Source organism: Salmo trutta, chromosome 4 (assembly GCF_901001165.1).
Source record: "Salmo trutta chromosome 4, fSalTru1.1, whole genome shotgun sequence".
Taxonomy (NCBI): Eukaryota; Metazoa; Chordata; class Actinopteri; order Salmoniformes; family Salmonidae; genus Salmo; species Salmo trutta.
Window position 1 is genome coordinate 18,711,504 of NC_042960.1, and position 26,623 is coordinate 18,738,126.

At 41.4% G+C, this 26,623-nt stretch overlaps 1 protein-coding gene and 1 long non-coding RNA gene across 8 annotated transcripts; one reads left to right on the forward strand and one right to left on the reverse strand.

Moving 5' to 3' along the window:
* Positions 1-26,310, forward strand: LOC115191982 (hepatocyte cell adhesion molecule). 7 transcript variants are annotated; one of them, XM_029750069.1, is made up of 5 exons: positions 1-165; positions 22,288-22,611; positions 23,153-23,424; positions 23,625-23,702; positions 25,045-26,310. In XM_029750069.1, the coding sequence occupies exons 1-5, from the start codon at positions 117-119 to the stop codon at positions 25,204-25,206; spliced, it is 885 nt and encodes a 294-aa protein (XP_029605929.1). In that variant the 5' UTR covers positions 1-116; the 3' UTR covers positions 25,207-26,310. The 7 variants fall into 7 exon arrangements, 6 of the variants coding, with proteins under 6 accessions (XP_029605929.1, XP_029605928.1, XP_029605930.1 ...); XR_003877819.1 differs by having other exon boundaries at positions 2-165; positions 23,565-23,683; positions 25,045-26,239; XM_029750068.1 differs by having other exon boundaries at positions 2-165; positions 23,153-23,431; positions 23,565-23,683.
* LOC115192001 (uncharacterized) lies at positions 24,762-25,111 on the reverse strand. Its single transcript, XR_003877852.1, has 2 exons — positions 25,029-25,111; positions 24,762-24,992 (listed from the first exon to the last, which is right to left on the reverse strand). It is a non-coding gene; the product is annotated as an uncharacterized LOC115192001 (long non-coding RNA).
* Positions 26,311-26,623: the final 313 nt, after the last annotated feature.

Sequence of the window (26,623 nt, forward strand, 5' to 3'; positions counted from 1 at the left end):
CTATTTCAGAATGCAAAGAGCCTGTCGGTGTGATCGAGGCGTTACTTCATTTTGCAACGCTGGCAACAAGAAGGAATGTAGCCTACATTATAAAGATAACTTGAAAACGAAATATAATGAAAAGTATTAAGGTGGAATGGGCGTTGCTTTGGTGTCATGTTTCAGGTAAGAGAATCATTCCATCATAAGACATTGTCGGGGTTTTGGTGTATTTTTTGGGGAAGTACCGTAAATTAGCGTAATATAAGGTGTAATGCAATACATTATGACTGTTGTCCATTTAATAGCCTATGTAAAAAAACAAACATATATATTGTATCTGTCCCTAACTATATAAACTATTTAAAATCATGCAGCAGTACAAAAGATATTACGGCCAGTTCTGAAGTTATAGGTTGGTGCAACAAGTCATGCTAAGAGCTTTTGTCTTCTTTTTTCCTGGTTAATTTAGACTAAGATGAATGTGTTTCTCTATTTTGTTACAGGCTAGGCTTACTGTAGGTTCTGAAAGTTATAATGCGTGAACATGTATTTTTGTGATGATGTTTATTATTAAACATAGTCCTATAGCCTAATGTAACAGTTTTTTCCCCCCAACACTCGTAAAAATGGTGGCAGCTAGATGCAAGAGTTTATAAAAAAGAATGTGTTTCAACACTTTATTAAACAGTGTAAAAATCTATAGCTTTTCTAATATTTGCTTTGTTAGGTCAGTGTTTGCTTATCCTGGATGAGCAGGAAAACAAATAGACATAGAGAAACACAGAGCACCATGTCAATGTAGACGTTTAGGGCTGGTTTCCCGACACAAATTAAAAATGAAGTGGCTTTTAACCATTGAAAGTGGTTTTTAGTCAAGGGCAACATTTTTGAATCTCTAATCAACTGGCAATTTAGATATTTGTTAGCTACGAAATGCTTTCTAAATGTGCATCAGTCAGGCTTCAGACCAAGGCATAGCACCTTTTCAGCAGCATCACTGGTTTAAAATAAGGGTACTAGGGGGTAACTAGCCCCCCCTAAGAACAATGTCTAATTGCTGACACATTAAAGCAACTTCTGTAAAAAAAAGAAATGGTATGTGGATGAAGGTCATGCCTAGGCGAATTAACTATAACGGGAAAAAAAATGCTTTTTTGTTTTTTCATGAATTGTTGTTTTTAGAAGTGGGGTGTTTTTTTAAGTTCCGGGGTAAGAAACACAAACTGCTTCACAAAATTAAAAACAATAGCAGCATTGATTTAAATAGTGAAACAACAGTCTAGCTATGTTTCTCTTAATTGAGTATAGAAGTAGGCTGTATTTGAATTTCTAGTCCCGCTCAACCCTCTCACTTTTCCCTTTGTATTTCATAGCCAGGTTTGATATAGCCAAATGTAGCTAAGTCTCCCTCTTTTCCTCAGAGAAAACAGTTTGGTTCTAGCCCTTACCATTCAAAATATTTGTCCCATAATATCGGCACTACGTTTTTTTTCATTCTGTCGAGCAGTGGAGAGTCTCATTTTAAAAGCGGGCCTAAAACTAGCCTACTTGCGGGCCAGACTGTTAACCATTAAGTTTAGGCTACACCTTGTTTAGTCCTTTTACCTCATTAACTAGCTATAGCTAACATCCTGGGTCGCGTTCAGCAGGACGAAACGTACAGATATAAATATGCTATGTAGAACAAACATGCCTCTGACATGTTGCATAAGGAATAAAGTCTGTTCTATTCATGCGACTTCTATCTACGACATTCGAGAACAATTTGTAACTTAATGTGGCCCTGGTTAAATTACCACTAACATTACCTGCAACTCAGCATTAGGAAGGTATTCTTAATGCCTTGTACACTCAGTGTATATTCTTTTATATGTTTGTAATATTTCTGCTGTTGGGAAGAGTATAGTTATGCAGAAGGCGATGTATGTTTGTGCACATGGAAGTCAGTGATTAATGTTTACTATAGGTTAATTATGATTTTGACAATAACTATACTAAACCATTATTCAAATGACAAAAATGTGACTTCATGATATTTTTGTCAAAATTACTTAACCTCTACGGGCTAGGGGGCAGCATTGAGAATTTTGGAAAAAATATGAATATGCATATTATTGTTCAGGTTTGGATAGAAAACACCCTAAAGTTTCTAAAACTGTTTGAATAGTGTCTGTGAGTATAACAGAACTCCTATGGCAGGCAAAAACCTGAGAAGGTTTCATGCAGGAAGTACCCTGTCTGACAAGGTGTTGTTGTTCTTGCTTCTGTGTATTGAAGAGTCAGGATCTTAGCTGTAACGTGACAATTCCTAGGGCTCCAATAGGCTCTCAGAACCCGGGAAAAACCTGAACGATGACGAGGCAGCCTCAGGCTGAAACACATTATCTCCTTTTCCAAGTGTCGCATCAGAGGACCATTGTATTAGGCGCGTGCGCGATTCGCCCCCGTGGAGTATTTTCATTCGGCTGTTTAGCTAATTGCAGATTCCCGGTCGGAATATTATCGCTTTTCTACGAGATAAATTGCATAAAAATTGATTTTAAACAGCGGTTGACATGCTTCGAAGTACGGTAATGGAATATTTAGAATTTTTTTGTCACGTTCTGCGCCATGCGCACGACCGTGATTTAGCATTCTGATAGTGTCTAGAACGCACGAACAAAACGCCGCTGTTTGGATATAACGTTGGATTATTTGGGACCAAACCTACATTTGTTATTGAAGTAGAAGTCCTGGGAGTGCATTCTGACGAAGAACAGGAAAGGTAAGACCATTTTTCTTATAGGAAATGTGATTTTGGTGAAGGCTAAACTGGTTGGGTGTCTAAATAGCTAGCCCGTGATGGCTGGGCTATGTACTTAGAATATTGCAAAATGTGCTTCATCCGAAAAGCTATTTTAAAATCGGACATATCGAGTGCATAGAGGAGTAATGTATCTATAATTCTTAAAATAATCGTTATGCTTTTTGTGAATGTTTATCGTGAGTAATTTAGCAAATTGTTAGTAAATTCCCCCGGAAGTTTGCGGGGGTATGCTTTTTCTGAACGTCACATGCTAATGTAAAAAGCTGGTTTTTGATATAAATATGAACTTGATTGAACAAAACATGCATGTATTGTATAACATAATGTCCTAGGTGTGTCATCTGATGAAGATCATAAAAGGTTAGTGCTGCATTTAGCTGTGGTTTGGGTTTTTGTGACATTATATGCTAGCTTGAAAAATGGGTGTCTGATTATTTCTGGCTGGGCACTCTCCTGACATAATCTAATGTTTTGCTTTCGTTGTAAAGCCTTTTTGAAATCGGACAGTGTGGTTAGATTAACGAGAGTCTTGTCTTTAAATAGCTGTAAAATAGTCATATGTTTGAGAAATTGAAGTAATAGTATTTCAAACGTTTCAAAAATCGCGCCACTGGATTCAACTGGCTGTTACGTAGGTGGGACGAATTCGTCCCGCCGGTCCCATAGAGGTTAAACTACACTAAATAAAAAAGAGTGCCAATATGACACTGGTTTGGATAGGAAGAAACACTTCTGCTCTATTCATTGACTTATTTAAAGCGTTCAACACTGTCAACCATTCTTTACTAATTCAAAGGTTGTCTGAAATTGGCCTGGATCAGGCATCATGTAGGTTACTAAATACAGCGTTAGTAGTTTTGTTAGCTATAGACTGGATCATTCTAGATAGTTTTAGAGGGAGAATTTTTCCAAGATGGCGTAGCAGTGCAGACGTAATTGTAATGGTCTGGGTGTAGCTGGTGCAGAGGAGTCAGGCGCAGGACAGCAGAGATGACTAACACAAGTAACTTTACTCAAATATTCCAATAACATGTCGTAATACCGAGCCCACAATAACGGACCGAACATACATAAAACAATCACGCACAAAAACCATGGGGAAAACAGAGGGTTAAATAATGAACATGTAATTGGGGAATGAAACCAGGTGTGTAAAACAAAGACAAAACAAATGGAAAATGAAAAGTGGATCGGCGATGGCTAGAAGGCCGGTGACCGTCCGAACAAGGAGAGGGAGTGTGTAGTTTGTCGTCCTCTCGTTTACTTTTTGTATTTTTCGTCTTTTTATAAATATTTCAATTTATTTTTCAATCTCTTTTCCATTTTTAAATTAAATATACCTTCCGGTAACCCGCCTCACTCAATGTGACACGGATCCGCTATTTGTTTTAGAACTTATAGCCAAAACCTCCATCAGAAGCTAGCCATCAGAAGCTAACCAGCTAATTAGCTACTAGCTATTTAGTCATTCTTAGCCACTGCTAGCGGTCTTTACCCTCTGCACAGGCACCAGACGTTTTTTAGCCTGGATAATACCTGCCAGCCTCGGACTGTTTTTCTCCACTACAACGCCGGATTCCTGCCGTAAACCATTACTCCTGATCATCACAGCTAGCTAGCTGCCACCGAGTGACCCAGCCCCGAAGCTAGCCCTGAGCCAGGCACATCTCCCGGCTAGCAAACGAAATTACTAGAACTACAATACCTCTTTTTCCATCTGGCCCGGTCCCTTTGTCGACACAACTGGTCCGCAGACGTAATTCCATCCGCTGTGCTCTCAACTGACCTTTGCCGGACGTCGGAGCAGACGCTTCTACTTACCGCGGCCTGCTAACTTTAAACACCATGTCTCCCGCGTGCTAGCGTAGCAACGACTACCCCGCGGCTTCCCTGCTCCATCTATTGCTGTTCACTATGATCACTTGGCTACATAGCTGATGCCTGCTGGACTGTTCATTTATCACGGTACTCCACTTTGTTTACTTTTGTTTATCTGTCGGCCCTAGCCCCGAACTCAGGCCCTGTGTGTAGTTAACCGACCCTCTCTGCCCATTCATCGCCATTTTACCTGTTGTTGTTGTCTTAGCTGATTAACTGTTGTTGTCTTACCCGTTGTTGTCTTAGCTAGCTCTCCCAATCAACACCTGTGATTGCTTTATGCCTCGCTTTATGTCTCTCTCAAATGTCAATATGCCTTGTATACTGTTGTTTAGGATAGTTATCATTGTTTTAGTATACTGCAGAGCCCCTAGTCCCACTCTACATGCCTCAGATACCTCCTTTTTCCCACCTCCCACACATGCGGTGAGCTCACCCAGTATAACCAGCGTGTCCAGAGATGCAACCTCTCTTATCATCACTCAGTGCCTGGGCTTACCTCCACTGTACCCGCACCTCACCATACCCGTCTGCACATTATGCCCTGAATCTGTTCTACCATGCCCATAAATCTGCTCCTTTTATTCTCTGTCCCCAACGTACTAGATGACCAGTTTTGATAACCTTTAGCTGTACCCTCATCCTACTCCTCCTCTGTTCCTCAGGTGATGTGGAAGTTAACCCAGGCCCTGCCTGTCTCCAGGCACTCTCATTTGTTGACTTCTGTAATCGAAAAAGCCTTAGTTTCATGCATGTTAACATCAGAAGCCTCCTCCCTAAGTTTGTTTTACTCACTGCTATAGCACACTCCGCCAACCCTGATGTCCTTGCCGTGTCTGAATCCTGGCTTAGGAAGGCCACCAAAAATCCTGAGATTCCCTTACCCAACTACAACATTTTCCATCAAGATAGAACTGCCAACGGGGGAGGAGTTGCATTCTACTGCAGAGATAGCTTGTAAAGTTCTGTCATACTTTCCAGGTCTATGCCCAAACAGTTCGAGCTTCTAATTTTAAAAATGAATCTCTCCGGAAATAAGTCTCTCACTGTTGCCGCCTGTTATAGACCCCCCTCAGCTCCCAGCTGTGCCCTGGACACCATATGTGAATTGATTGCCCCCATCTATCTTCAGAGTTCATTCTGTTAGGTGACCTAAACTGGGATGTGCTTAACACCCCAGCAGTCCTACAATCTAAGCTAGATGCCCTCAATCTCACACAAATTATCAGGAAACCACCAGGTACAACCCTAAATCTGTAAACATGGGCACCCGCATAGATATTATCCTGACCAACTTGCCCTCCAAATACACCTCTGCTGTTTTCAATCAGGATCTCAGCGATCACTGCCTCATTGCCTGCATCCGCTATGGGTCCGCGGTCAAACGACCACCCCTCATCACGGTCAAACGCTCCCTAAAACACTTCTGCGAGCAGGCCTTTCCAATTGATCTGGGCCAGGTATCATGAAAGAATTTTGACTCATCCCGTCAGTCGTGGATGCCTGGTCGTTCTTTAAAAGCAATTTCCTTACCATCTTAAATAAGCATGCCCCTTTCAAAAAAATGTAGAACTAAGAACAGATATAGCCCTTGGTTCACTCCAGACCTGACTGCCCTTGACCAGCACAAAAACATCCTGTGGCTGACTGCAATAGCATCGAATAGTCCCCGCGATATGCAACTGTTCAGGGAAGTCAGGAGCCAATTCACGCAGTTTGTCAGGAAGGCAAAGGCTAGCTTTTTCAAACAGAAATGTGCATCCTGTAGCTCTAACTCCACAAAGTTTTGGAACACTGTAAAGTCCATGGTGAACAAGAGCACCTCCTCCCAGCTGCCCACTGCACTAAGGCTAGGTAACACGGTCACCATCGATAAATCCATGACAATCTAAAATTTCAATAAACATTTCTCTACGGCTGGCCATGCTTTCCTTGCCACCCGCCGCAGCTACTTGCCCAAGCCTCCCCAGCTTCTCCTTCACCCAAATCCAGATAGCAGATTTTCTGAAAGAGCTGCAAAACCTGGATCCGTACAAATTAGCTGGACCCTCTCTTTCTAAAACTATCCACCGCCATTGTTGCAACCCCTATTACCAGTATGTTCAATCTCTCTTTCGTATCGTCTGAGATCCCTAAAGATTGGAAAGCTGCCGCGGTCATCTTCCTCTTCAAAGGGGGTGACACTCTAGACCCAAACTGTTATAGACCTATATCCATCCTGCCCTGCCTTTCTAAAGTCTTTGAAAGCCAAGTTAATAAACAGACCATTTCGAATCCCACCGTACCTTCTCCGCTGTGCAATCCGGTTTCCGAGCTGGTCATGGATGCACCCCAGCCACGCTCAAAGTACTAAACTATATCATAACCACCATCGATAAAAGACAGTACTGTGCAGCCGTCTTCATCGACCTGGCCAAGGCTTTTGACTCTGTCAGTCACCGTAATCTTATCGGCAGACTCAACAGCCTTGGTTTCTCAAATGACTGCCTTGCCTGGTTCACCAATTACTTCGCAGACAGCGTTCAGTGTGTCAAATTGGAGGGCCTCTTGGCCGGACCTCTGGCAGTCTCTATGGGGTACCACAGGGTTCAATTCTCGGGCCGACTCTTTTCTCTGTATATATCAACGATGTCGCTCTTGCTGCGGGTGATTCTTTGATCCACCTCTACACAGACGACACCATTCTGTATACATCTGGCCCTTCTTTGGACACTGTGTTAACCTCTCTAGGGTAGGGGGCAGTATTTGCACGGCCGAATAAAAATGTACCCGATTTAATCTGGTTATTACTACTGCTAGAATATGCATATAATTATTGGCTTTGGATAGAAAACACCCTAAAGTTTCTAAAACTGTTTGAATGGTGTCTGTGAGTATAACAGAACTCATATGGCAGGCAAAAACCTGAGAAGATTCCTTACAGGAAGTGGCCTCTCTGACCATTTCTTGGGCTTTTACACTCTCTTTATTGAAAACTGAGGATCTCTGCTGTAACGTGACACTTCCTACGGCTCCCATAGGCTCTCAGAAGGCGGCAAAATGCTGAATGATGCCTTTGCAGGCCCTGGCTGAAAAACATTAGCGCATTTGGATAGTGGTCGATCAGAGAACCATGAGACTGAGGCGCATGCACGAGGCGACACCATGTTTTTATTTTTTCGTCTTTGAACGAAAACAGGGTTTCCCGGTCGGAATATTATCACTTTTTTTCGAGAAAAATCGCATAAAAATTGATTTTAAACAGCGGTTGACATGCTTCGAAGTACGGTAATGGAATATTTAGAATTTTTTTGTCACGAAACGCGTCGGGCGCGTCACCCTTCGGATAGTGTCTTGAACGCACAAACAAAACAGAGGATATTTGAACATAACTATGCATTATTTTGAACCAAACCAACATTTGTTATTGAAGTAGAAGTCCTTGGAGTGCATTCTGACGAAGAACAGCAAAGGTAATCAAATTTTTCTAATAGTAAATCGGAGTTTGGTGAGGGCCAAACTTGGTGGGTGTCAAAATAGCTAGCCCGTGATGGCTGGGCTATCTACTCAGAATATTGCAAAATGTGCTTTTGCCGAAAAGCTATTTTAAAATCGGACATAGCGATTGCATAAAGGAGTTCTGTATCTATAATTCTTAAAATAATTGTTATGTTTTTTGTGAACGTTTATCGTGAGTAATTTAGTAAATTCACCGGAAGTTTGCGGTGGGTATGCTTGTTCTGAACGTCACATGCTAATGTAAAAAGCTGGTTTTTGATATAAATATGAACTTGATTGAACAAAACATGCATGTATTGTATAACATAATGTCCTAGGATTGTCATCTGATGAAGATCATCAAAGGTTAGTGCTGCATTTAGCTGTGGTTTGGGTTTATGTGACATTATATGCTAGCTTGAAAAATGGGTGTCTGATTATTTCTGGCTGGGTACTCTGCTGACATAATCTAATGTTTTGCTTTCGTTGTAAAGCCTTTTTGAAATCGGACAGTGTGGTTAGATTAACGAGAGTCTTGTCTTTAAAATGGTGTAAAATAGTCATATGTTTGAGAAATTGAAGTAATAGCATTTCTAAGGTATTTGAATAATGCGCCACGGGATTCCACTGGCTGTTGAGTAGGTGGGACGATTTTGTCCCACATACCCTAGAGAGGTTAACTAACCTCCAACCTCCAGACTCATATCAAACATCTCCAATCCAAAATCAAATCTAGAATCGGCTTTTTATTTTGCAACAAAGCCTCCTTCACTCACGCCGCCAAACTTACCCTAGTAAAACTGACAATCCTAAAGATCCTCGACTTCGGCGATGTCATCTACAAAATAGCTTCCAATTTTTATTTATTTATTTATTTATTTCACCTTTATTTAACCAGGTAGGCAAGTTGAGAACAAGTTCTCATTTACAATTGCGACCTGGCCAAGATAAAGCAAAGCAGTTCGACAACATACAACAACACAGAGTTACACATGGAGTAAACAACATACAGTCAATAATACAGTAGAAAAAAAAAAAAATACAAAAAAATAAGACTATATACAATGTGAGCAAATGATGTGAGATAAGGGAGGTAAAAGCAAAAAAATGCCATGGTGGCAAAGTAAATAAAGTATAGCAAGAAAAACACTGGAATGGTAGATTTGTAGTTTGAAGAAAGTTCAAAGTTCAAATATAAATAATATGGTGCAAATGAGCAAAATAAATAAAATAAATAAATACAGTAGGGGAAGAGGTAGTAGTTTGGGCTAAATTATAGATGGGCTATGTACAGGTGCAGTGATCTGTGAGCTGCTCTGACAGCTGGTGCTTAAAGCTAGTGAGGGAGATAAGTGTTTCCAATTTCAGAGATTTTTGTAGTTCGTTCCAGTCGTTGGCAGCAGAGAACTGAAAGGAGAGACGACCAAAGGAGGAGTTGGCTTTAGGGGTGACCAGAGAGATATACCTGCTGGAGCGCGTGTTACAGGTGGGTGCTGCTATGGTGACCAGTGAGCGGAGATAAGGGGGGACTTTACCTAGCAGGGTCTTGTAGATGACCTGGAGCCAATGTGTTTGGCGACGATTATGAAGTGAAGGCCAGCCAACGAGAGCATACAGATCGCAGTGGTGGGTTGTATATTGGGCTTTGGTGACAAAACGGATGGCACTGTGATAGACTGCATCCAGCTTGTTGAGTAGGGTATTGGAGGCTATTTTGTAAATGACATCGCCGAAGTCGAGGATTGGTAGGATGGTCAGTTTTACGAGGGTATGTTTGGCAGCATGAGTGAAGGATGCTTTGTTGCGAAATAGGAAGCCAATTCTAGATTTCACTTTGGATTGGAGATGATTGATGTGAGTCTGGAAGGAGAGTTTACAGTCTAACCAGACACCTAGGTATTTGTAGTTGTCCACAAATTCTAAGTTAGAACCGTCCAGAGAAGTTATGCTGGATGGGCGGGCAGGTGCAGGCAGCGATCGGTTGAAGAGCATGCATTTAGTTTTACTTGTGTTTAGGAGCAGTTGGAGGCCACGGAAGGAGAGTTGAATGGCATTGAAGCTCGTCTGGAGGGTTGTTAACACATAGTCCAAAGAAGGGCCAGAAGTATAGAGAATGGTGTCGTCTGCGTAGAGGTGGATCAGAGATTCACCAGCAGCAAGAGCGACATCATTTATGTATACAGAGAAAAGAGTTGGCCCAAGAATTGAACCCTGTGGTACCCCCATAGAGACTGCCAGAGGTCCAGACAGTAGGCCCTCCGATTTGACACACTGAACTCTGTCAGAGAAGTAGTTGGTGAACCAGGCGACGCAATCGTTTGAGAAACCAAGGCTACTAAGTCTGCCGATGAGGATGTGGTGATTAACAGAGTCAAAAGCTTTGGCCAGGTCAATGAATACGGCAGCACAGTATTGTTTCTCATCGATGGCGGTTACGATGTCGTTTAGGACCTTGAGCGTGGCTGATACAATACTCTACTCAGCAAACTGGATGCAGTCTATCAAAGTGCCATCCGTTTTGTTACCAAAGCCCTTTATACCACCCACCACTGCGACCTGTATGCTCTAGTCGGCTGGCCCTCGCTACATATTTGTCGCCAGACCCACTGGCTCCAGGTCATCTATAAGTCAATGCTAGGTAAAGCTTTGCCATACCTCAGCTCACTGGTCACGATAACAACACCAACACGTAGCTCGCGCTCCAGCAGGTATATCTCACTGGTCATCTCCAAAGCCAACACCTACTTTGGCCATCTTTCCATCCAGTTGTCTGCTGCCAGTGACTGGAACAAATTGCAAAAATTACTGAAGCTGGAGACTTACATTTCTCTCACTAACTTTAAACATCAGCTATTTGAGCAGCTAACCGATCGCTGCAGCTGTACATAGTCCATCTGTAAATAGCCCACCCAATCTACCTACCTCATCCCCATATTGTTTTTATTTACTTTTCTGCTCTTTTGCACACCAGTATCACTACTTGCACATCATCATCTGCTCATCTATCTCTCCAGTGTTCATCTGCTAAATTGTAATTACTTTGCTACTATGGCCTATTTATTGCCTTACCTCCTCATGCCATTTGCACACAGTATATAGACTTTATTGTTTTCTATTGTGTTATTGACTATACACTTTTTTACTCCATGTGTAACTCTGTGTTGTTGTTTGTGTCGCACTGCTTTGCTTTTTCTTGGCCAGGTCGCAGTTGTAATTGAGAACTTGTTCTCAACTGGCTGACCTACTTAAATAAAGGTGAAAAAAAATTAAATAATAATTATTAACTGATTTTTTTTAAACACATTGGCCTACCATGTTTTCCATGAAAAGTTGTGTTCGCTTTCTCGTGAGGCACTAACCAGGCAGGCAGGACAGGAAGGTTGTCAATAGGTACCACAGCCAGAATTTATTCATTGGGCTTTTTTGTAAAAAAAATTGTCTTTGTAGGCTGTACCTAGGAGCAGTGGCGAGTTTAGCATGGTGGGGCAAACAAAAGAAAGTGGGATGCATGCCAGCAAAGCCACTACACAACACAACACTAAACAATACATTAATTGCACTACAACGGTGACAAACAGTGCCTACAAGCTGTTAGGGCCTACATAAAGCTGTCCCAAATGCAGAGTCCCAACAGCAGAGTCCCAACACCTTACCACTGCTACACCTTTCTTTCAGCGGAGCCTTGTCTGGCAGCGAAACAGTTCATTCAGACTCATTTACTGCCTTTAAAGAAAACATAGCTGATATGGCTGACTTGCTTAAACAAATGTAGTTTCTACTGACAGTTGAGATGTACAAACTATGGCATAATACGATGACAAGCTGATAAGAGGCAATCCGTAACTTCGATTAAGACATTAATGAGTGAGCGACGACGGACGTAGTCAATGTAACTATTTGTTCAGCACTTTTGAAATGTACAGTGTCAGAATTCAGAACGTGGGCCATTATTACAGTGTACTCCCTGTACACCAAGAACCGTAGGATAAATAAAGGGGGCATATAAGCAGACAATGAAAGATCTTACAATATTCAATTATTACATTTCTCTAAAACAGGTTATAGGCAACATGTACCCCACCAAGTTAGAACAGTAGGCGAAAGTAGAGGTGAAATAGACCAAAGTATTAGGGTGAGGCACATTGAACGCCATTTGGGGATTTTCGTGTAAAAAAGATATATAACACTATTTGACGCGTTAAATAAGCTTTTAATTTGACACGTAAAATAACACAATTATATTATAGAATGTTGTGTGTGCTGAATTTGGACGTGCAAGCCAAGCGCCACCACAACTAAAAAGTTGGCAAACAAGCACACACTGGGCCACGAACGATGTGTTTACGACACCGCGTTGGTGAAAATAGACCAAATGATTAGGGTGAGGCACATGGGCTACTAACAGCTTACTTCACAACATACACTTAGTATGACTTTCTTAGCTGCAGTATACATATCTCCCTGGCATATTACGTCATTTATGCAGCAGCATATAAAACGTTTTTGGACTCATCTTGATATGCGTGGCGGTCCTTTGTTGGCAAATTTTGTCATCAAAGAAAGAGAAAGATTTACAATTCCGATTTGGATGACCGTTCAAAATGTATTTTCCCAGTCTGAGCGTGTTTATTCCCGACTTCCCAGTTGTAATGCTTGCGGTTAGCCACTGTCAACGATTTCTTCCAAACAACTCATTGTTGAATTTGCGATTTCCAACTTGTTGCGTAATGTTTATGTCCAATGGCCGATGAGCACCGATACATTTTATCTATAATTTTTCTTCATTATTTTTCTTCATATGACAAGGATTCAAAAGGATTTGCCAGTAGATTGTCTACTTGATTTATGATGATGACTGCTAGCTAAGATTTTGAAAGTACGATGTTGACATATTCATTCCAATCAAAGCTACTGTAGATATAACCTGATTTGACGTCATTTTATCTGTGGTCAATGACCTTGAGCCTTCTTGGAAGGGCACTTCTAATCTAAGTCTATGGCAGGACCCAAAGGGCTCACATACTTGATGTCTACCCTTACTAAATGCAGGTGACGTAGTGTCCCCATGAGTGACAGAACACTGAGCCAATCACAGTGCAATGCTCCTATTTTCTGCTTGCCTGCCCCACCACCACAGAAAGCACTGAGCTAGGTGGAAACACCTGCATTTTGGAGCTGCCTGTTTGTATGCAGCTTTATTAACTCAATGACTTACACTACCGTTCAAAAGTTTGGGGTCACTTAGAAATGTCCTTGTTTTTGAAAGAAAAGCACATTGCAAAGAAAAAGCCATATCTCAGACTGGGCAATAAATAGAAAAGATTAAGATGGGAAAAAGAACACAGACACTGGACAGAGATATGGCTTTTTCTTTGCAACTTTGCCTAGAAGGCCAGCATCGCCTCTTCACTGTTGACATTGAGACTGGTGTTTTGCGGGAACTATTTAATGAAGCTGACAGTTGAGGACTTGTGAGGCATCTGTTTCTCAAACTAGACACTCTAATGTACTTGTCCTCTTGCTCACTTGTGCACCGGGGCCTCCCACTTCTCTTTCTATTCTGGTTAGAGCCAGTTTGTGCTGTTCTGTGAAGGGAGTAGTACACAGCATTGTACGAGATCTTCAGTTTCTTGGCAAATTCTCGCATGGAATAGCCTTAATTTCAGAAGTAAGTATTTGTTTCTGGACATTTTGAGCCTGTAATCAAACCCACAAATGCTGATGCTCCAGATACTCAACTAGTCTAAAGGCCAGTTTTATTGCTTCTTTAATCAGGACAACAGTTTTCAGCTGTGCTAACATAATTGCTGAAGGATTTTCTAATGATCAATTATTCTTTTAAAATGATGAACTTGGATTAGCTAACACAACGTACCATTGGAACACAGGAGTGATAATGGGCCTCCGTACGCCTATGTCGATATTCCATAAAGAATTATCCGTTTCCTGCTACAATAGTCATTTACATTATCAACAATGTTTACACTGTATTTCTGATCAATTTGATGTTATTTTAAAGGACAAAACATTTGTTTTTCTTTCAAAAACAAGGACATTTCTAAGTGACCCCAAACTTTTGAACGGTAGTGTATATGAACTCAGCAAAAGAAGAAACGCCCTCTCACTGTTAACTAGAGGTCGACAGATTAATCGGAATGGCCGATTAATTAGGGCCGATTTCAAGTTTCCATAACAATCGGAAATCGGTATTTTTGGGCGCCGATTTGGCCGATTTTTAATAAAACATTATTTTTTTTTTGGACCTTTATTTAACTAGGCAAGTTAGTTAAGAACACATTATTATTTTCAATGACGGCCTAGGAACGGTGGGTTAACTGCCTTGTTCAGGGGAAGAATGACAGATTTTTACCTTGTCAGCTCAGGGATTCAATCTTGCAACCTTACGCTTAACTAGTCCAACGCTCTAACCACCTGCTTTACATTGTACTCCACGAGGTTACGCGAATGCAGTAAGAAGCTAAGGTAAGTTGCTAGCTAGCATTAAACTTATCTTATAAAAAACAATCAATCAATCATAATCACTAGTTAACTACACATGGTTGATGATATTACTAGTTTATCTAGCCTGTCCTGCGTTGCATATAATCGCTTAGGGACACGTTGATCCAACCATAAACATCAATGCCTTTCTTAAAATCAATGCACAAGTATATATTTTTAAACCTGCATATTTAGTTAATATTGCCTGCTAACATGAATTTCTTTTAACTAGGGAAAGTGTGTCACTTCTCTTGCAAACAGAGTCAGGGTATATGCAGCAGTTTGGGCCGCCTGGCTCGTTGCGAACTGTGAAGACTATTTCTTCCTAACAAAGACAGCCGACTACGCCAAACGGGGATGATTTAACAAAAGCGCATTTGCAAAAAAGCACAATCGTTGCACGACTGTACCCAACCATAAACATCAATGCCTTTCTTAAAATCAATACACAGAAGTATATATTTTTAAACGTGCATATTTAGCTAAAAGAAATCCAGGTTAGCAGGCAATATTAACCAGGTGAAATTGTGTCATTTTGCGTTCATTGCACGCAGAGTCAGTGTATATGCAACAGTTTGGGCCGCCTGGCTCGTTGCGAACTAATTTGCCAGAATTTTACGTAATTATGACATAACATTGAAGATTGTGCAATGTAACAGGAATAACGTTTTGTTTTCAAGATGATAGTTTCCGGATTCGACCATATTAATGACATAAGGCTCGTATTTCTGTGTGTTATTATGTTATAATTAAGTCTATGATTTGATAGAGCAGTCTGACTGAGCGGTGGTAGGCAGCAGCAGGCTCGTAGGCATTCATTCAAAATAGCACTTTCGTGCGTTTTGCCAGCAGCTCTTCGCAATGCTTCAATCATTGCGCTGTTTATGACTTCAAGCCTGTCAACTCCCAAGATTGGGTTCAAGCCCAGGTAGGAGCGAGGAGAGGGACGGAAGCTATACTGTTACACTGGCAAGACTAAAGTGCCTATAAGAACATCCAATAACCCATGTGAAATGGCTAGCTAGCTAATAGCGTTTCAAACGTCACTCGCTCTGAGACTTGGAGTAGTTGTTTCCCCTTCCTCTACGTGGGTAACGCTGCTTCGAGGGTGGCTGTTGTCGATGTGTTCCTGGTTCAAGCCCAGGTAGGAGCGAGGAGAGGGACGGAAGCTATACTGTTACACTGGCAAGACTAAAGTGCCTATAAGAACATCCAATAGTCAAAGGTATATGAAATACAAATCGTATAGAGTGAAATTGTCCTATAAGTCCTATAATAACTACAACCTAAAACATCTTACCTGGGAATATTGAAGACTCATGTTAAAAGGAACCACCAGCTTTCATATGTTCTCATGTTCTGAGCAAGGAACTTAAACGTTAGCTTTTTTACATGGCACATATTGCACTTTTACTTTCTTCTCCAACACTTTGTTTTTGCATTATTTAAACCAAATTGAACATGTTTCATTATTTATTTGAGGCTAAATTGATTTTATTGATGTATTATATTAAGTTAAAATAAGTGTTCATTCAGTATTGTTGTAATTGTCATTATTACAAATAAATAAATAAATGTAAAAAATCGTCTGATTAATCGGTATCGGCTTTTTTGGGGGGGAGTCCTCCAATAATCGGTATTGGCGTTGAAAAAAAAACCCATAATCGGCCGACCTCTACTGTTAACTGCGTTTATTTTCAGCAAACATAACATGTGTACATATGTGTATGAACATAACAAGATTCAACAACTGAGACATAAACTGAACAAGTTCCACAAAGATGTGACTAACAGAAATTCAATAATGTGTCCCTGAACAAAATCAAAAGTAACAGTCACTGTCTGGTGTGACCACCAGCTGCATTAGGTACTGCAGTGCATCTCCTCCTCATGGACTGCACCAGATTTGCTGTGAGATGTTACCCCACTCTTCCACCAAGGCACCTGCAAGTTCCCGGACATTTCTGGGGGGAATGGCCCTAGCTCTCATCCTCCGATCCAACAGGTCCCAGACGTGCTCAATGGGATTGAGATCCGGGCTCTTCACTGGCCATGGCAGAACACTGACATTCCTGTCTTGTAGGTAATCACGCACAGAACGAGCAGTATGGCTGGTGGCATTGTCATGCTGGAGGGTCTTGTCAGGGTGAGCCATCATGAAGGGTACCACATGAGGGAGGAGGATGTCTTCCCTGTAACGCACAGCGTTGAGATTGCGTGCAATGACAACAAGCTCAGTCCAATGATGCTGTGACACACCACCCCAGACCATGACGGACCCTCCACCTCCAAATTGATACCGCTCCAGAGTACAGGCCTCAGTGTAACGCTCATTCCTTCGACGATAAACGCGAATCCGACCATTACCCCCTGGTGAGACAAAACCGCGACTCATCAGTGAAGAGCACTTTGTGGGTTTGTGCCCATAGGCGACGTTGTTGCTGGTGATGTCTGGTGAGGACCTGACTTACCGACTCAGTCCAGCCTCTCTCAGCCTATTGCGGACAGTCTGAGCACTGATGGAGGGATTGTACGTTCCTGGTGTAACTCGGGCAGTTGTTGTTGCCATCCTGTACCTGTCCCGGAGGTGTGATGTTCGGATGTACCAATCCTGTGCAGGTGTTGTCACACATGGTCTGCCACTGCGAGGATGATCAGCTGTCCATCCCGTCTCCCTGTAGCGCTGTCTTAGGCGTCTCACAGTACAGACATTGCAATTTATTGCCCTGGCCACATCTGCAGTCCTCGTGCCTCCTTGCATCATGCCTAAAGCACGATCACGCAGATGAGCAGGGACCCTGGGCATCTTTCTTTTGGTGTTTTTCAGAGTCAGTAGAAAGGCTTCTTTAGTGTCCTAAGTTTTCATAACTGTGACCTTAATTGCCTACCGTCTGTAACTGTTAGTGTCTTAATGACTGTTCCGCAGGCGCATGTTCATTAATTGTTTATGCTTCATTGAACAAGCATGAGAAACAGTGTTTAAACCTTTTACAATGAAAATATGTGAAGTTATTTGGAATTTTAAGAATTATCTTTGAAAGACAGGGTCCTGAATAAGGGACATTTCTTTTTTGCAGAGTTTATATGTATATACATATGGTAAAAGCAATCGATGTGGCGGCGATGCCACACCAGATTGAAAACTACTTGGGCATGCTGTCTCACCACACATTTTCCGGCGGCTCTGGTTTATAATCTACCTGACAGATAGGACACAGTGTATTGTCTGATATTGTTAAGTCGAGTTTCCTTGATATTACGAAAGGTGTCCCACAGGGGTTGATTTTAGGTCCTGTCATTTTTTATGTCTATGTAAATAATATTGGTCTATCTGCAAAAAATTGTAACATACACCTGTATGCAGATTACACTTTTTTTGTATGCTATTGCCCCCGCTGTTTTCCATGCTTTTTCAGAGCTGCAATCTGCTTTTGTTGAACTGAAATTGGCACTTTATGCATTTAAAACCAAGTACATGATGTTTTCCATTTCACCTAAAAATGCATTGGACGATTTATGCATGTGTATATTGGATAGTGCCCACATTGATCGTGTCTCACTTAAAAATATCTGGGCATCTTATCAAGGTGCAAGGCGAGACCCAAATGCAGACACCAGAGGCAGAAGGTTGAAGTCTTACAATGTTTATTCATCCAAAGAGGTAGGCAAGAGAATGGTCGTGGACAGGCAAAAAGGTCAAAACCAGATCAGAGTCCAGGAGGTACAGAGTGGCAGACAGGCTTGTGGTCAAGGCAGGTACAAAGTCCAGAAACAGGCAATGGTCAAACCGGGAGGACTAGAACAAGGAGAATGCAAAAAGCAGGAGAACGGGAAAAACACTGGTTGCCTTGGAAACATAAAAGACGAACTGGCACAGAGAGACAGGAAACACAGGGATAAATACACTGGGGAAAATAAGCGACACCTGGAGGGGGTGGAGACAATAACAAGGACAGGTGAAACAGATCAGGGCGTGACACATCTGGATTGCCAAAAAGTTATCTTTTAAAAAGCATATGGATTATCAAATGGGCTTCTTCTTTATAAGTAGATCATGTCTCTCCTTGAACAGCAGAAGCAGATAATTCAGTCAACTTTCCTGCCAGTACTAGACTACGGTGACACCATTTATATGAATGCAACTGCCACTACACTGAAACCATTAGATTCAGTTTAGAACAGCACACTTAGCTTTATTACAGATGACGGGTTCATTACAAATCATTGCATTCTATATCAGAAAGTAGGCTGGCCCTCTCCTAAGTCTTGTAGATCAATACACTGCTATCTTTTTGTTTATAAAGCCTTCTTGTGCAAACTTCCATCATACTTTACTTCATTGTTAAATTAAAGACATATGAGTTACCAGACCCTATCACAGTGATGGCTAACTAGATGTTATTTTTATTTAACCTTTATTTAACTAGGCAAGTCAGTTAAGAACAAATTCTTATTTACAATGACGGCCTACCAGAAGGCGAAAGGCCTCTTGCGGTGACAGGGGCTGGATAATTTTTTAAAAATAAAATACATACAAATATAGGACAAAACACACATCACGACAAGAGAGACACCACAACACTACATAAAGAGAGACCTAAGACAACAACATAGCATAGCAGCAACACATGAAAACACAGCATGGTAGCAACACAACATGACAGCAACATGGTAGCAACACAACATTGCAGCAACACAACATGGTAGCAGCACAAAACATGGTACAAACATTATTGGGCACAGACAACAGCACAAAGGGAAAATAGGTCGAGACAACAATACATCACACGAAGCAGCCACAACTGTCAGTAAGAGTGTCCATGATTTGAGTCTTTTAATGAAGAGATGGAGATAAAATGGTGCAGTTCGAGTGTTTTTTTGCAGCTCGTTCCTGTCGCTACTGAACAGAGGAGCAACCCAGGGATGTGTGTGCTTTGGGGACCTTTAACAGAATGTGACTGGCATTATGGGTGTTGTATGTGGAGGATGAGGGCTGCAGTAGGTATCTCAGATAGGGGGGAGTGAGGCCTAAGAGCGTTTTATAAATAAGCATCAACCAGTGGATCTTGCGATGGGTATACAGAGATGACCAGTTTACAGAGTATTATAGAGTGCAGTGACGTGTCCTATAAGGAGCATTGGTGGCAAATCTGAAGGCCAAATGGTAAAGAACATCTAGTCGCTCGAGACCACCCTTGCCTGCCGATCTATAAATGACGTATCCTAATGTCCAATAGATGTCCCATTGATCACTACAGAATTAGGTAAATGTGCATTCAGTTTTTTTTGCACCCCATGTATGGAATGATCTGCAGAGCTCTCTGCACCGTGATGTTCTGGTGCCGCTTGGGCAGTTCAAATCAAATTGTATTGGTCACATACACCTGGTTAGCAGATGTTATTGTGAGCGTATCGAAATGCTTATGCATCTAGATCAGACAGTGCAGCAGTATCTAACAGGTAATATCTAACAATTCCACAACAAAACCTAATATCTAACAAATTCCACAAAAAAACCTAATACACACAATCTAGTAAAGGAATGGGATAAGAATATATAAATATAAAATATATGGATGAGCAGTGACAAAGCGGCTAAGATGCAATAGCTAGTATAGAATAGATAGTGTAGGACACAGTATTCAGTATATACATATGAGATAAGTAATGCAAGATATGTAAACATTCTTAAAGTGGCATTATTAAAGTGACGTGTTCCATTTTGTTAGTGGCCAATGATATCAAGTATGTAGGTAGGCAGCCGCCTCTACAGTGGGGGAAAAAAGTATTTGATCCCCTGCTGATTTTGTACGTTTGCCCACTGACAAAGAAATGATCAGTCTATAATTTTAATGGTAGGTTTATTTGAACAGTGAGAGACAGAATAACAGCAAACACATCCAGAAAAACACATGTAAAATATGTTATAAATTGATTTGCAAGTTAATAAGGGAAATAAGTATTTGACCCTCTCTCAATCAGAAAGATTTCTGGCTCCCAGGTGTCTTTTATACAGGTAACGAGCTGAGATTAGGAGCACACTCTTAAAGGGAGTGCTCCTAATCAATCAATCAGATTCCAAACTCTCCACCATGGCCAAGACCAAAGAGCTTTCCAAGGATGTCAGGGACAAGATTGTAGACCTACACAAGGCTGGAATGGGCTACAAGACCATCGCCAAGCTGCTTGGTGAGAAGGTGACAAGAGTTGGTGCGATTATTCGTAAATGGAAGAAACACAAAATAACTGTCAATCTCCCTCGGCCTGGGGCTCCATGCAAAATCTCACCTCGTGGAGTTGCAATGATTATGAGAACGGTGAGGAATCAGCCCAGAACTACAAGGGAGGATCTTGTTAATGATCTCAAGGCAGCTGGGACCATAGTCACCAAGAAAACAATTGGTAACACACTACGCCGTGAAGGACTGAGATGAGACCAAAATGGAGCTCTTTGGCATCAACTCGCCGTGTTTGGAGGAGGAGGAATGCTGCCTATGACCCCAAGAACACCATCCCCACCGTCAAACATGGAGGTGGAAACATTATGCTTTGGGGGTGTTTTTCTGCTATGGGGACAGGACAACTTCACCACATCAAAGGGACGATGGACGGGGCCATGTACCGTCAAATCTTGGGTGAGAATCTCTTTCCCTCAGCCAGGGCATTGAAAATGGGTCGTGGATGGGTATTCCAGCATGACAATGACCCAAAACACATGGCCAAGGCAACAAAGGAGTGGCTCAAGAAGCAGCACATTAAGGTCCTGAAGTGGCCTAGCCAGTCTCCAGACCTTAATCCCATAGAAAATCTGTGGAGAGAGCTGAAGGTTTGAGTTGCCAAACGTCAGCCTCGAAACCTTAATGACTTGGAGAAGATCTGCAAAGAGGAGTGGGACAAAATCCCTCCTGAGATGTATGCAAACCTGGTGGCCAACTACAAGAAACGTCTGACCTCTGTGATTGCCAACAAGGGTTTGCCACCAAGTACTAAGTCATGTTTGCAGAGGGGTCAAATACTTATTTCCCCCATTAAAATGCAAATCATTTTATAACATTTTTGACATGCGTTTTTCTGGATTTTTTGTAGTTATTCTGTCTCTCACTGTTCAAATAAACATACCATTAAAATGATAGACTGATAATTTCTTTGTCAGTGGGCAAATGTACAAAATCAGCAGGGGATCGAATACTTTTTCCCCTCACTGTATGTGCTCGTGATGGCTGTTTAGCAATCTGATAGCATTGAGATAGAACCTGTTTTTCAATCTCTCTGTCCCAGCATTGATGCACCTGTACTGACCCCGCCTTCTGGATGATAGCGGGGTGAACAGGCAGTGGCTCGGGTGGTTATTGTCGTTGATGATCTTTTTTGCCTTCCTGTGACATTGGGTGTTGTAGGTGTCCTGGGAGGGCAGGTTGTTTTCCCCCGGTGATGCGTTGTGCAGACCACACCACCCTTCCGGACACGACGTATCTTCGTTACAAACTTGTTAATTGTTTAGGAAAAGTAAATTCTGTTTGGACACATTTTCACAAGCAATCGAGAAAAACTGTAATTTGCTACATTGCCACAGTCTGTTTTTAGAGAAGAACTTTGATATTTAAGTCAATGCGTTGATATTGGGTCTCTCTTTTTCTCCACAGTACTCTGCTCAGCCCAGCATTCAGCCCTTTCAGAGACTCGGCAGGTGAAAGGCATCGTGGGAACAGATCTCTCTTTTCCAGAAAGTGTGTTGAAGTCTGGCAGTTTACTTTATGGAGACCTTGGCAATATTGCACAGGTGTACCCTGTTAAGCAAAGTAATACTAATCTTGTGAAGAGATTTAAATACCGCCTTCACTGGAACAATGTTACTGGATTCTTCACTTTGTTAGACCTACAAATAGATGATTCTGGGGTTTATACTGTGGAGAATACAGATGAAGATGAAGAGAAGACGACGCAAACATTTCAGCTGACTGTGTACTGTAAGTATGTGTGTGTGTGTGTGTGTGTGTGTGTGTGTGTGTGTGTGTGTGTGTGTGTGTGTGTGTGTGTGTGTGTGTGTGTGTGTGTGTGTGTGTGTGTGTGTGTGTGTGTGTGTGTGTGTGTGTGTGTGTGTGTTGTAAATGACAAAATCATTAAAGTGGCAATCGGCAGTAGAAACAATGCTAAAGCGGTCGTTTTATTGGTTCTGTAAAAAGCTGAAGGGCTGGAGAAATGTATCCACTCCCAAATTCATAGAGCTATGGATGCAAGGCCTCATCAGCCATTATATACAAATTATAGTTTTAACCATGTTTTGGGACCATATAGATTTTGTTTACATTTTCTTTGTTTACAAGCACTGGCATAAAACAAGCGTATTGGTTCTCTGACGGGGGCTTAGCTCATGAGGCCATATCATTCCAGAATCAATGATTCCATATCATTCATTTATAAGTCCAAAAAATTATGTAACTGCTCTTTGCCACTTTAAAGAGAAATTCCATTTCACCAATTCCCATTTATTCATTATTTGTCTTCCAGATGTTCTGTCCAAACCTCAGGTGACGGTCCATGATAACATCTCCTGTAGTGTGGTGTGTTCTGTGGAGAACGGGAGAGAGGTGACCCTGTCCTGGTACAAAGGAGGGGAGATACTCAACCAGACCAGCAGCCCTGACCTCAACATCACCCTCTCTCTACCTCTCAAGGTGGATGAACAGAACAGAGACTCTTACAGATGTGAGGCTGCCAACCCAGTCAGCAAGGAGACAGCTGTTGTTCCACATTCCTGTATAGAGAGTGATCCCTCCAAGGTGACAGGTAAAAAACAGCAATTCAACATTGTACAATAGCAATGTTGAATTGCTGATATCCAGTCAATACCAAATTCAGTATGAAACAATAAGTATGGTACAGCTCAATTCAAATGTTGTTTTCTCTATTTTTACTTTAGTGGGTGATGAGAGGAGTCGAGGTATGCTTATTGCTGTAATGTGTGTTCTGGTTGCCACAGGACTTGTTGGTCTTGCAATATATCTTAATAGAAGAGGAGAAACGGACACTCACATGCAGGTATTCATCTTTTAGCGGGGTGAGGTCATTCTCCTTGTCAAAGTCCAAACATGTTGTGCACAACCTTTAATGATCAAGGATAGTTTTTGGGAAAACGTAGGAAATGTTTGCCTGAACAACGGATGCAGGTCAAATAAATCTTCATATCTTCCACACTTCCCCTGCTTGGTCAGACAGTTGCATTGTCTCAGACCACTTCTCTAAATGTTGAAAAAGCAGAAGGTGCACACACACAAGCACACACACAAGCACACTCTGACAATCATTACTTTATAGCTTCTCTGGTGCCAAAATGCCCTCATGGGTACAACTGTAGGCTTTAGCTCTGTGCCAGTTCATGATCTGAAATTAAAAATCCCAAAAATGTTTCATACGCACGTGAGCTTATTTTTCTCAAATTTTGTGCACAGAATTGTGTCCATCCCTGTTACTGAGCATTTCTTCTTTGCCAAGATAATCCATCCACCTGACAGGTGTGGCATATCAAGAAGCTGATTAAACAGCATGATCATTACAGAGGTGCACCTTGTGCTGGGGACAAAAGGCCACTCTAAAATGTGCAGTTTAATCACACAACACAATGCCACAGATGTATCAAGTTTTTAGGGAACATGCAGTTGGCATGGTGACTGCAGGAATGTACACCAGAGCTGTTGCCAGAGAACTGAATGTTAATTTCTCTACCATAAGCTATTTCCAACATTATTTTTGAGAATTTGGCAGTACGTCCAACCGGCCTCACAACCGCAGACCACATGTAACCAAGCCAGCCCAGGACCTCCACATCTGTCTTCTTCACCTGCGGGAGGGGGGTGGGGCGGGCGCGCTAAGGACTATTTCTGTCTCTAATAAAGCCCTTTTGTGGGGAAAAACTAATTCTGATTGTCTGGGCCTGGTTCCCACGTGGGTGGGCCTATGACCTCCCAGATCCACCCATTGCTGCGCCCTTGCCCAGTCATGTGAAATCCATAGATTAGGGCCTAATGAATTCATTTTAATTGACCGATTTCCTTATATGAACTGTAACTCCGTAAAATCCTTGTATTTTTGTTCAGATCTTCCTGTGTCTTTAACAGTATTTTCCAAGTCTATGGACTTTTAAGGTTGGCTTCATGGTTCCTCCCACTAGATTTAGGAATGGTTCTAGTTGTGTTGGCTGTTGAGTTACCTACTGCAGAACAATGAGAATGGACAACAGAGCATCAGACTTGTTTTGTTTCCTTCTTCTGGTGCAAAGTATCTGACAACGAAACGTGATTATTTTTATTTTTCTTCTTTTTTGCTACTTTCTCGTCTCCCATCTCTGCCCCTCTTTCCTTGTCCCTCTCAATCCTTTCCTCCCTACCTCTTTCCCTGTCTAGGAGGAGCGAACAGGTATACCAGAACTGGATCCGCTTAGAGACAACCCTAACCTGACATCTGTTTATGATCAAATCCAGTTATATCATGGGGACAGCGATGACGTCGACAGAAAAACAGGAAGAGAGAGAAAACAGGAAGTTACTGAGAGGGTGACATTATAATTCACATCCAAGAAAAGGCATTACATTCTAAAGAGGACATTAAAACAAATGGAACCTCTTAATATAATTCACTAGTGTGTTTACTATGCTACTGCTGGTCCAAAGCTTATTTTCAGTTCTGTTGTTTACATGTAGGTGCCTCCCCTGTATCTTTTTATAGCTGGTCATTGTATAGCTTGCCAGTGGACAGCAGCTGTGTACATAAATAGCAGATGTTTTGGTGAGATAAAGCCACCTACTCCTCAGCACAATGGCTATTAGGCTACGTTGGAAACCACCATATAGATTATGTTAAAACATTTCTGAGTGGTAGATCTTGATTTGCCTTTTGACTCAGAAAGTGTTCTTGGTTGACATTTTACTCTTATTGCTTTTCACAAAATGCAGACATGATTAAGTGTAGTTCAGATCTTGCTTTGACTACAACTGTGTTCATGCAGTTTGAATGTCTGAAATTAACAGTTTAGTTTATTATGATCCACCATTTATTGCTTGTTCTTATCTACACAGTGTAGGTCATCTCTTAAGAATACAATCACTCCCTCCTGCACGCTCCTGTAGTCTCTCCTTTTAGAACATTTTGTGCCCCAACTACATTAGCCCACATACAGTATATAACTGAAAAAATACCAAATCTACTTATACCATAGTGAGTTGTTGCACTGGAGGCTATTTCATATTTATACATTTCTATTTCAGAGTAGTTACTGAGACTGGATTTGAAGATAATGTAATTAACATTTCACTTTTCTAAAATACAGTAACTGTATGACTGATTCAAACTGATAAAGATTTATGTACTGATCTTCAATATATCAAGTCAAAGACTTTCCCATACATTTAATTATAAAGGTATATAATCTGGGATATTTCCTAATGTTAAATGGTCGTCAATCACCCATTCATGCTTGAAAAATATACTTACCTTATCACAACCCAAAATATGATTTAAGTTTACTCTATTGTTTATATTTTTGTTGTCATTTTGGTTTTTGTAAACAAAGATTGTATTGTTACAACATACCTCTGAAAACTGTCAGTAATTGCAGCTGCGTTCACGTTCATTACTATGGGACAGTTGGAGATCGAACTTGAATATTGAAACAATATTGCAAATATCGGAGAGACAGAAAGCAAGGTTTATACAAATTTCCGCTGTTGAAAACTAAATGTTAGTCTAAACGAAATGTGAGATAATGTCTAGATGCTTTTTGTAGTGGAGATCAAGTTTATAACTTCCCTGCCTGGGCTGATGAGACAGTAGATTGCGTAGTCAGATAGAACAGAGTAAATAGGTATTTTAACGTCATAGATTTAGCCAGTGGTAACTTGTGGAATAGACACCGGCTGGGATATGCATTTAACCAATCAGCATTCAGGATTCATGTGGACCACAGGAAGAGTAGCTGCTGCTTTT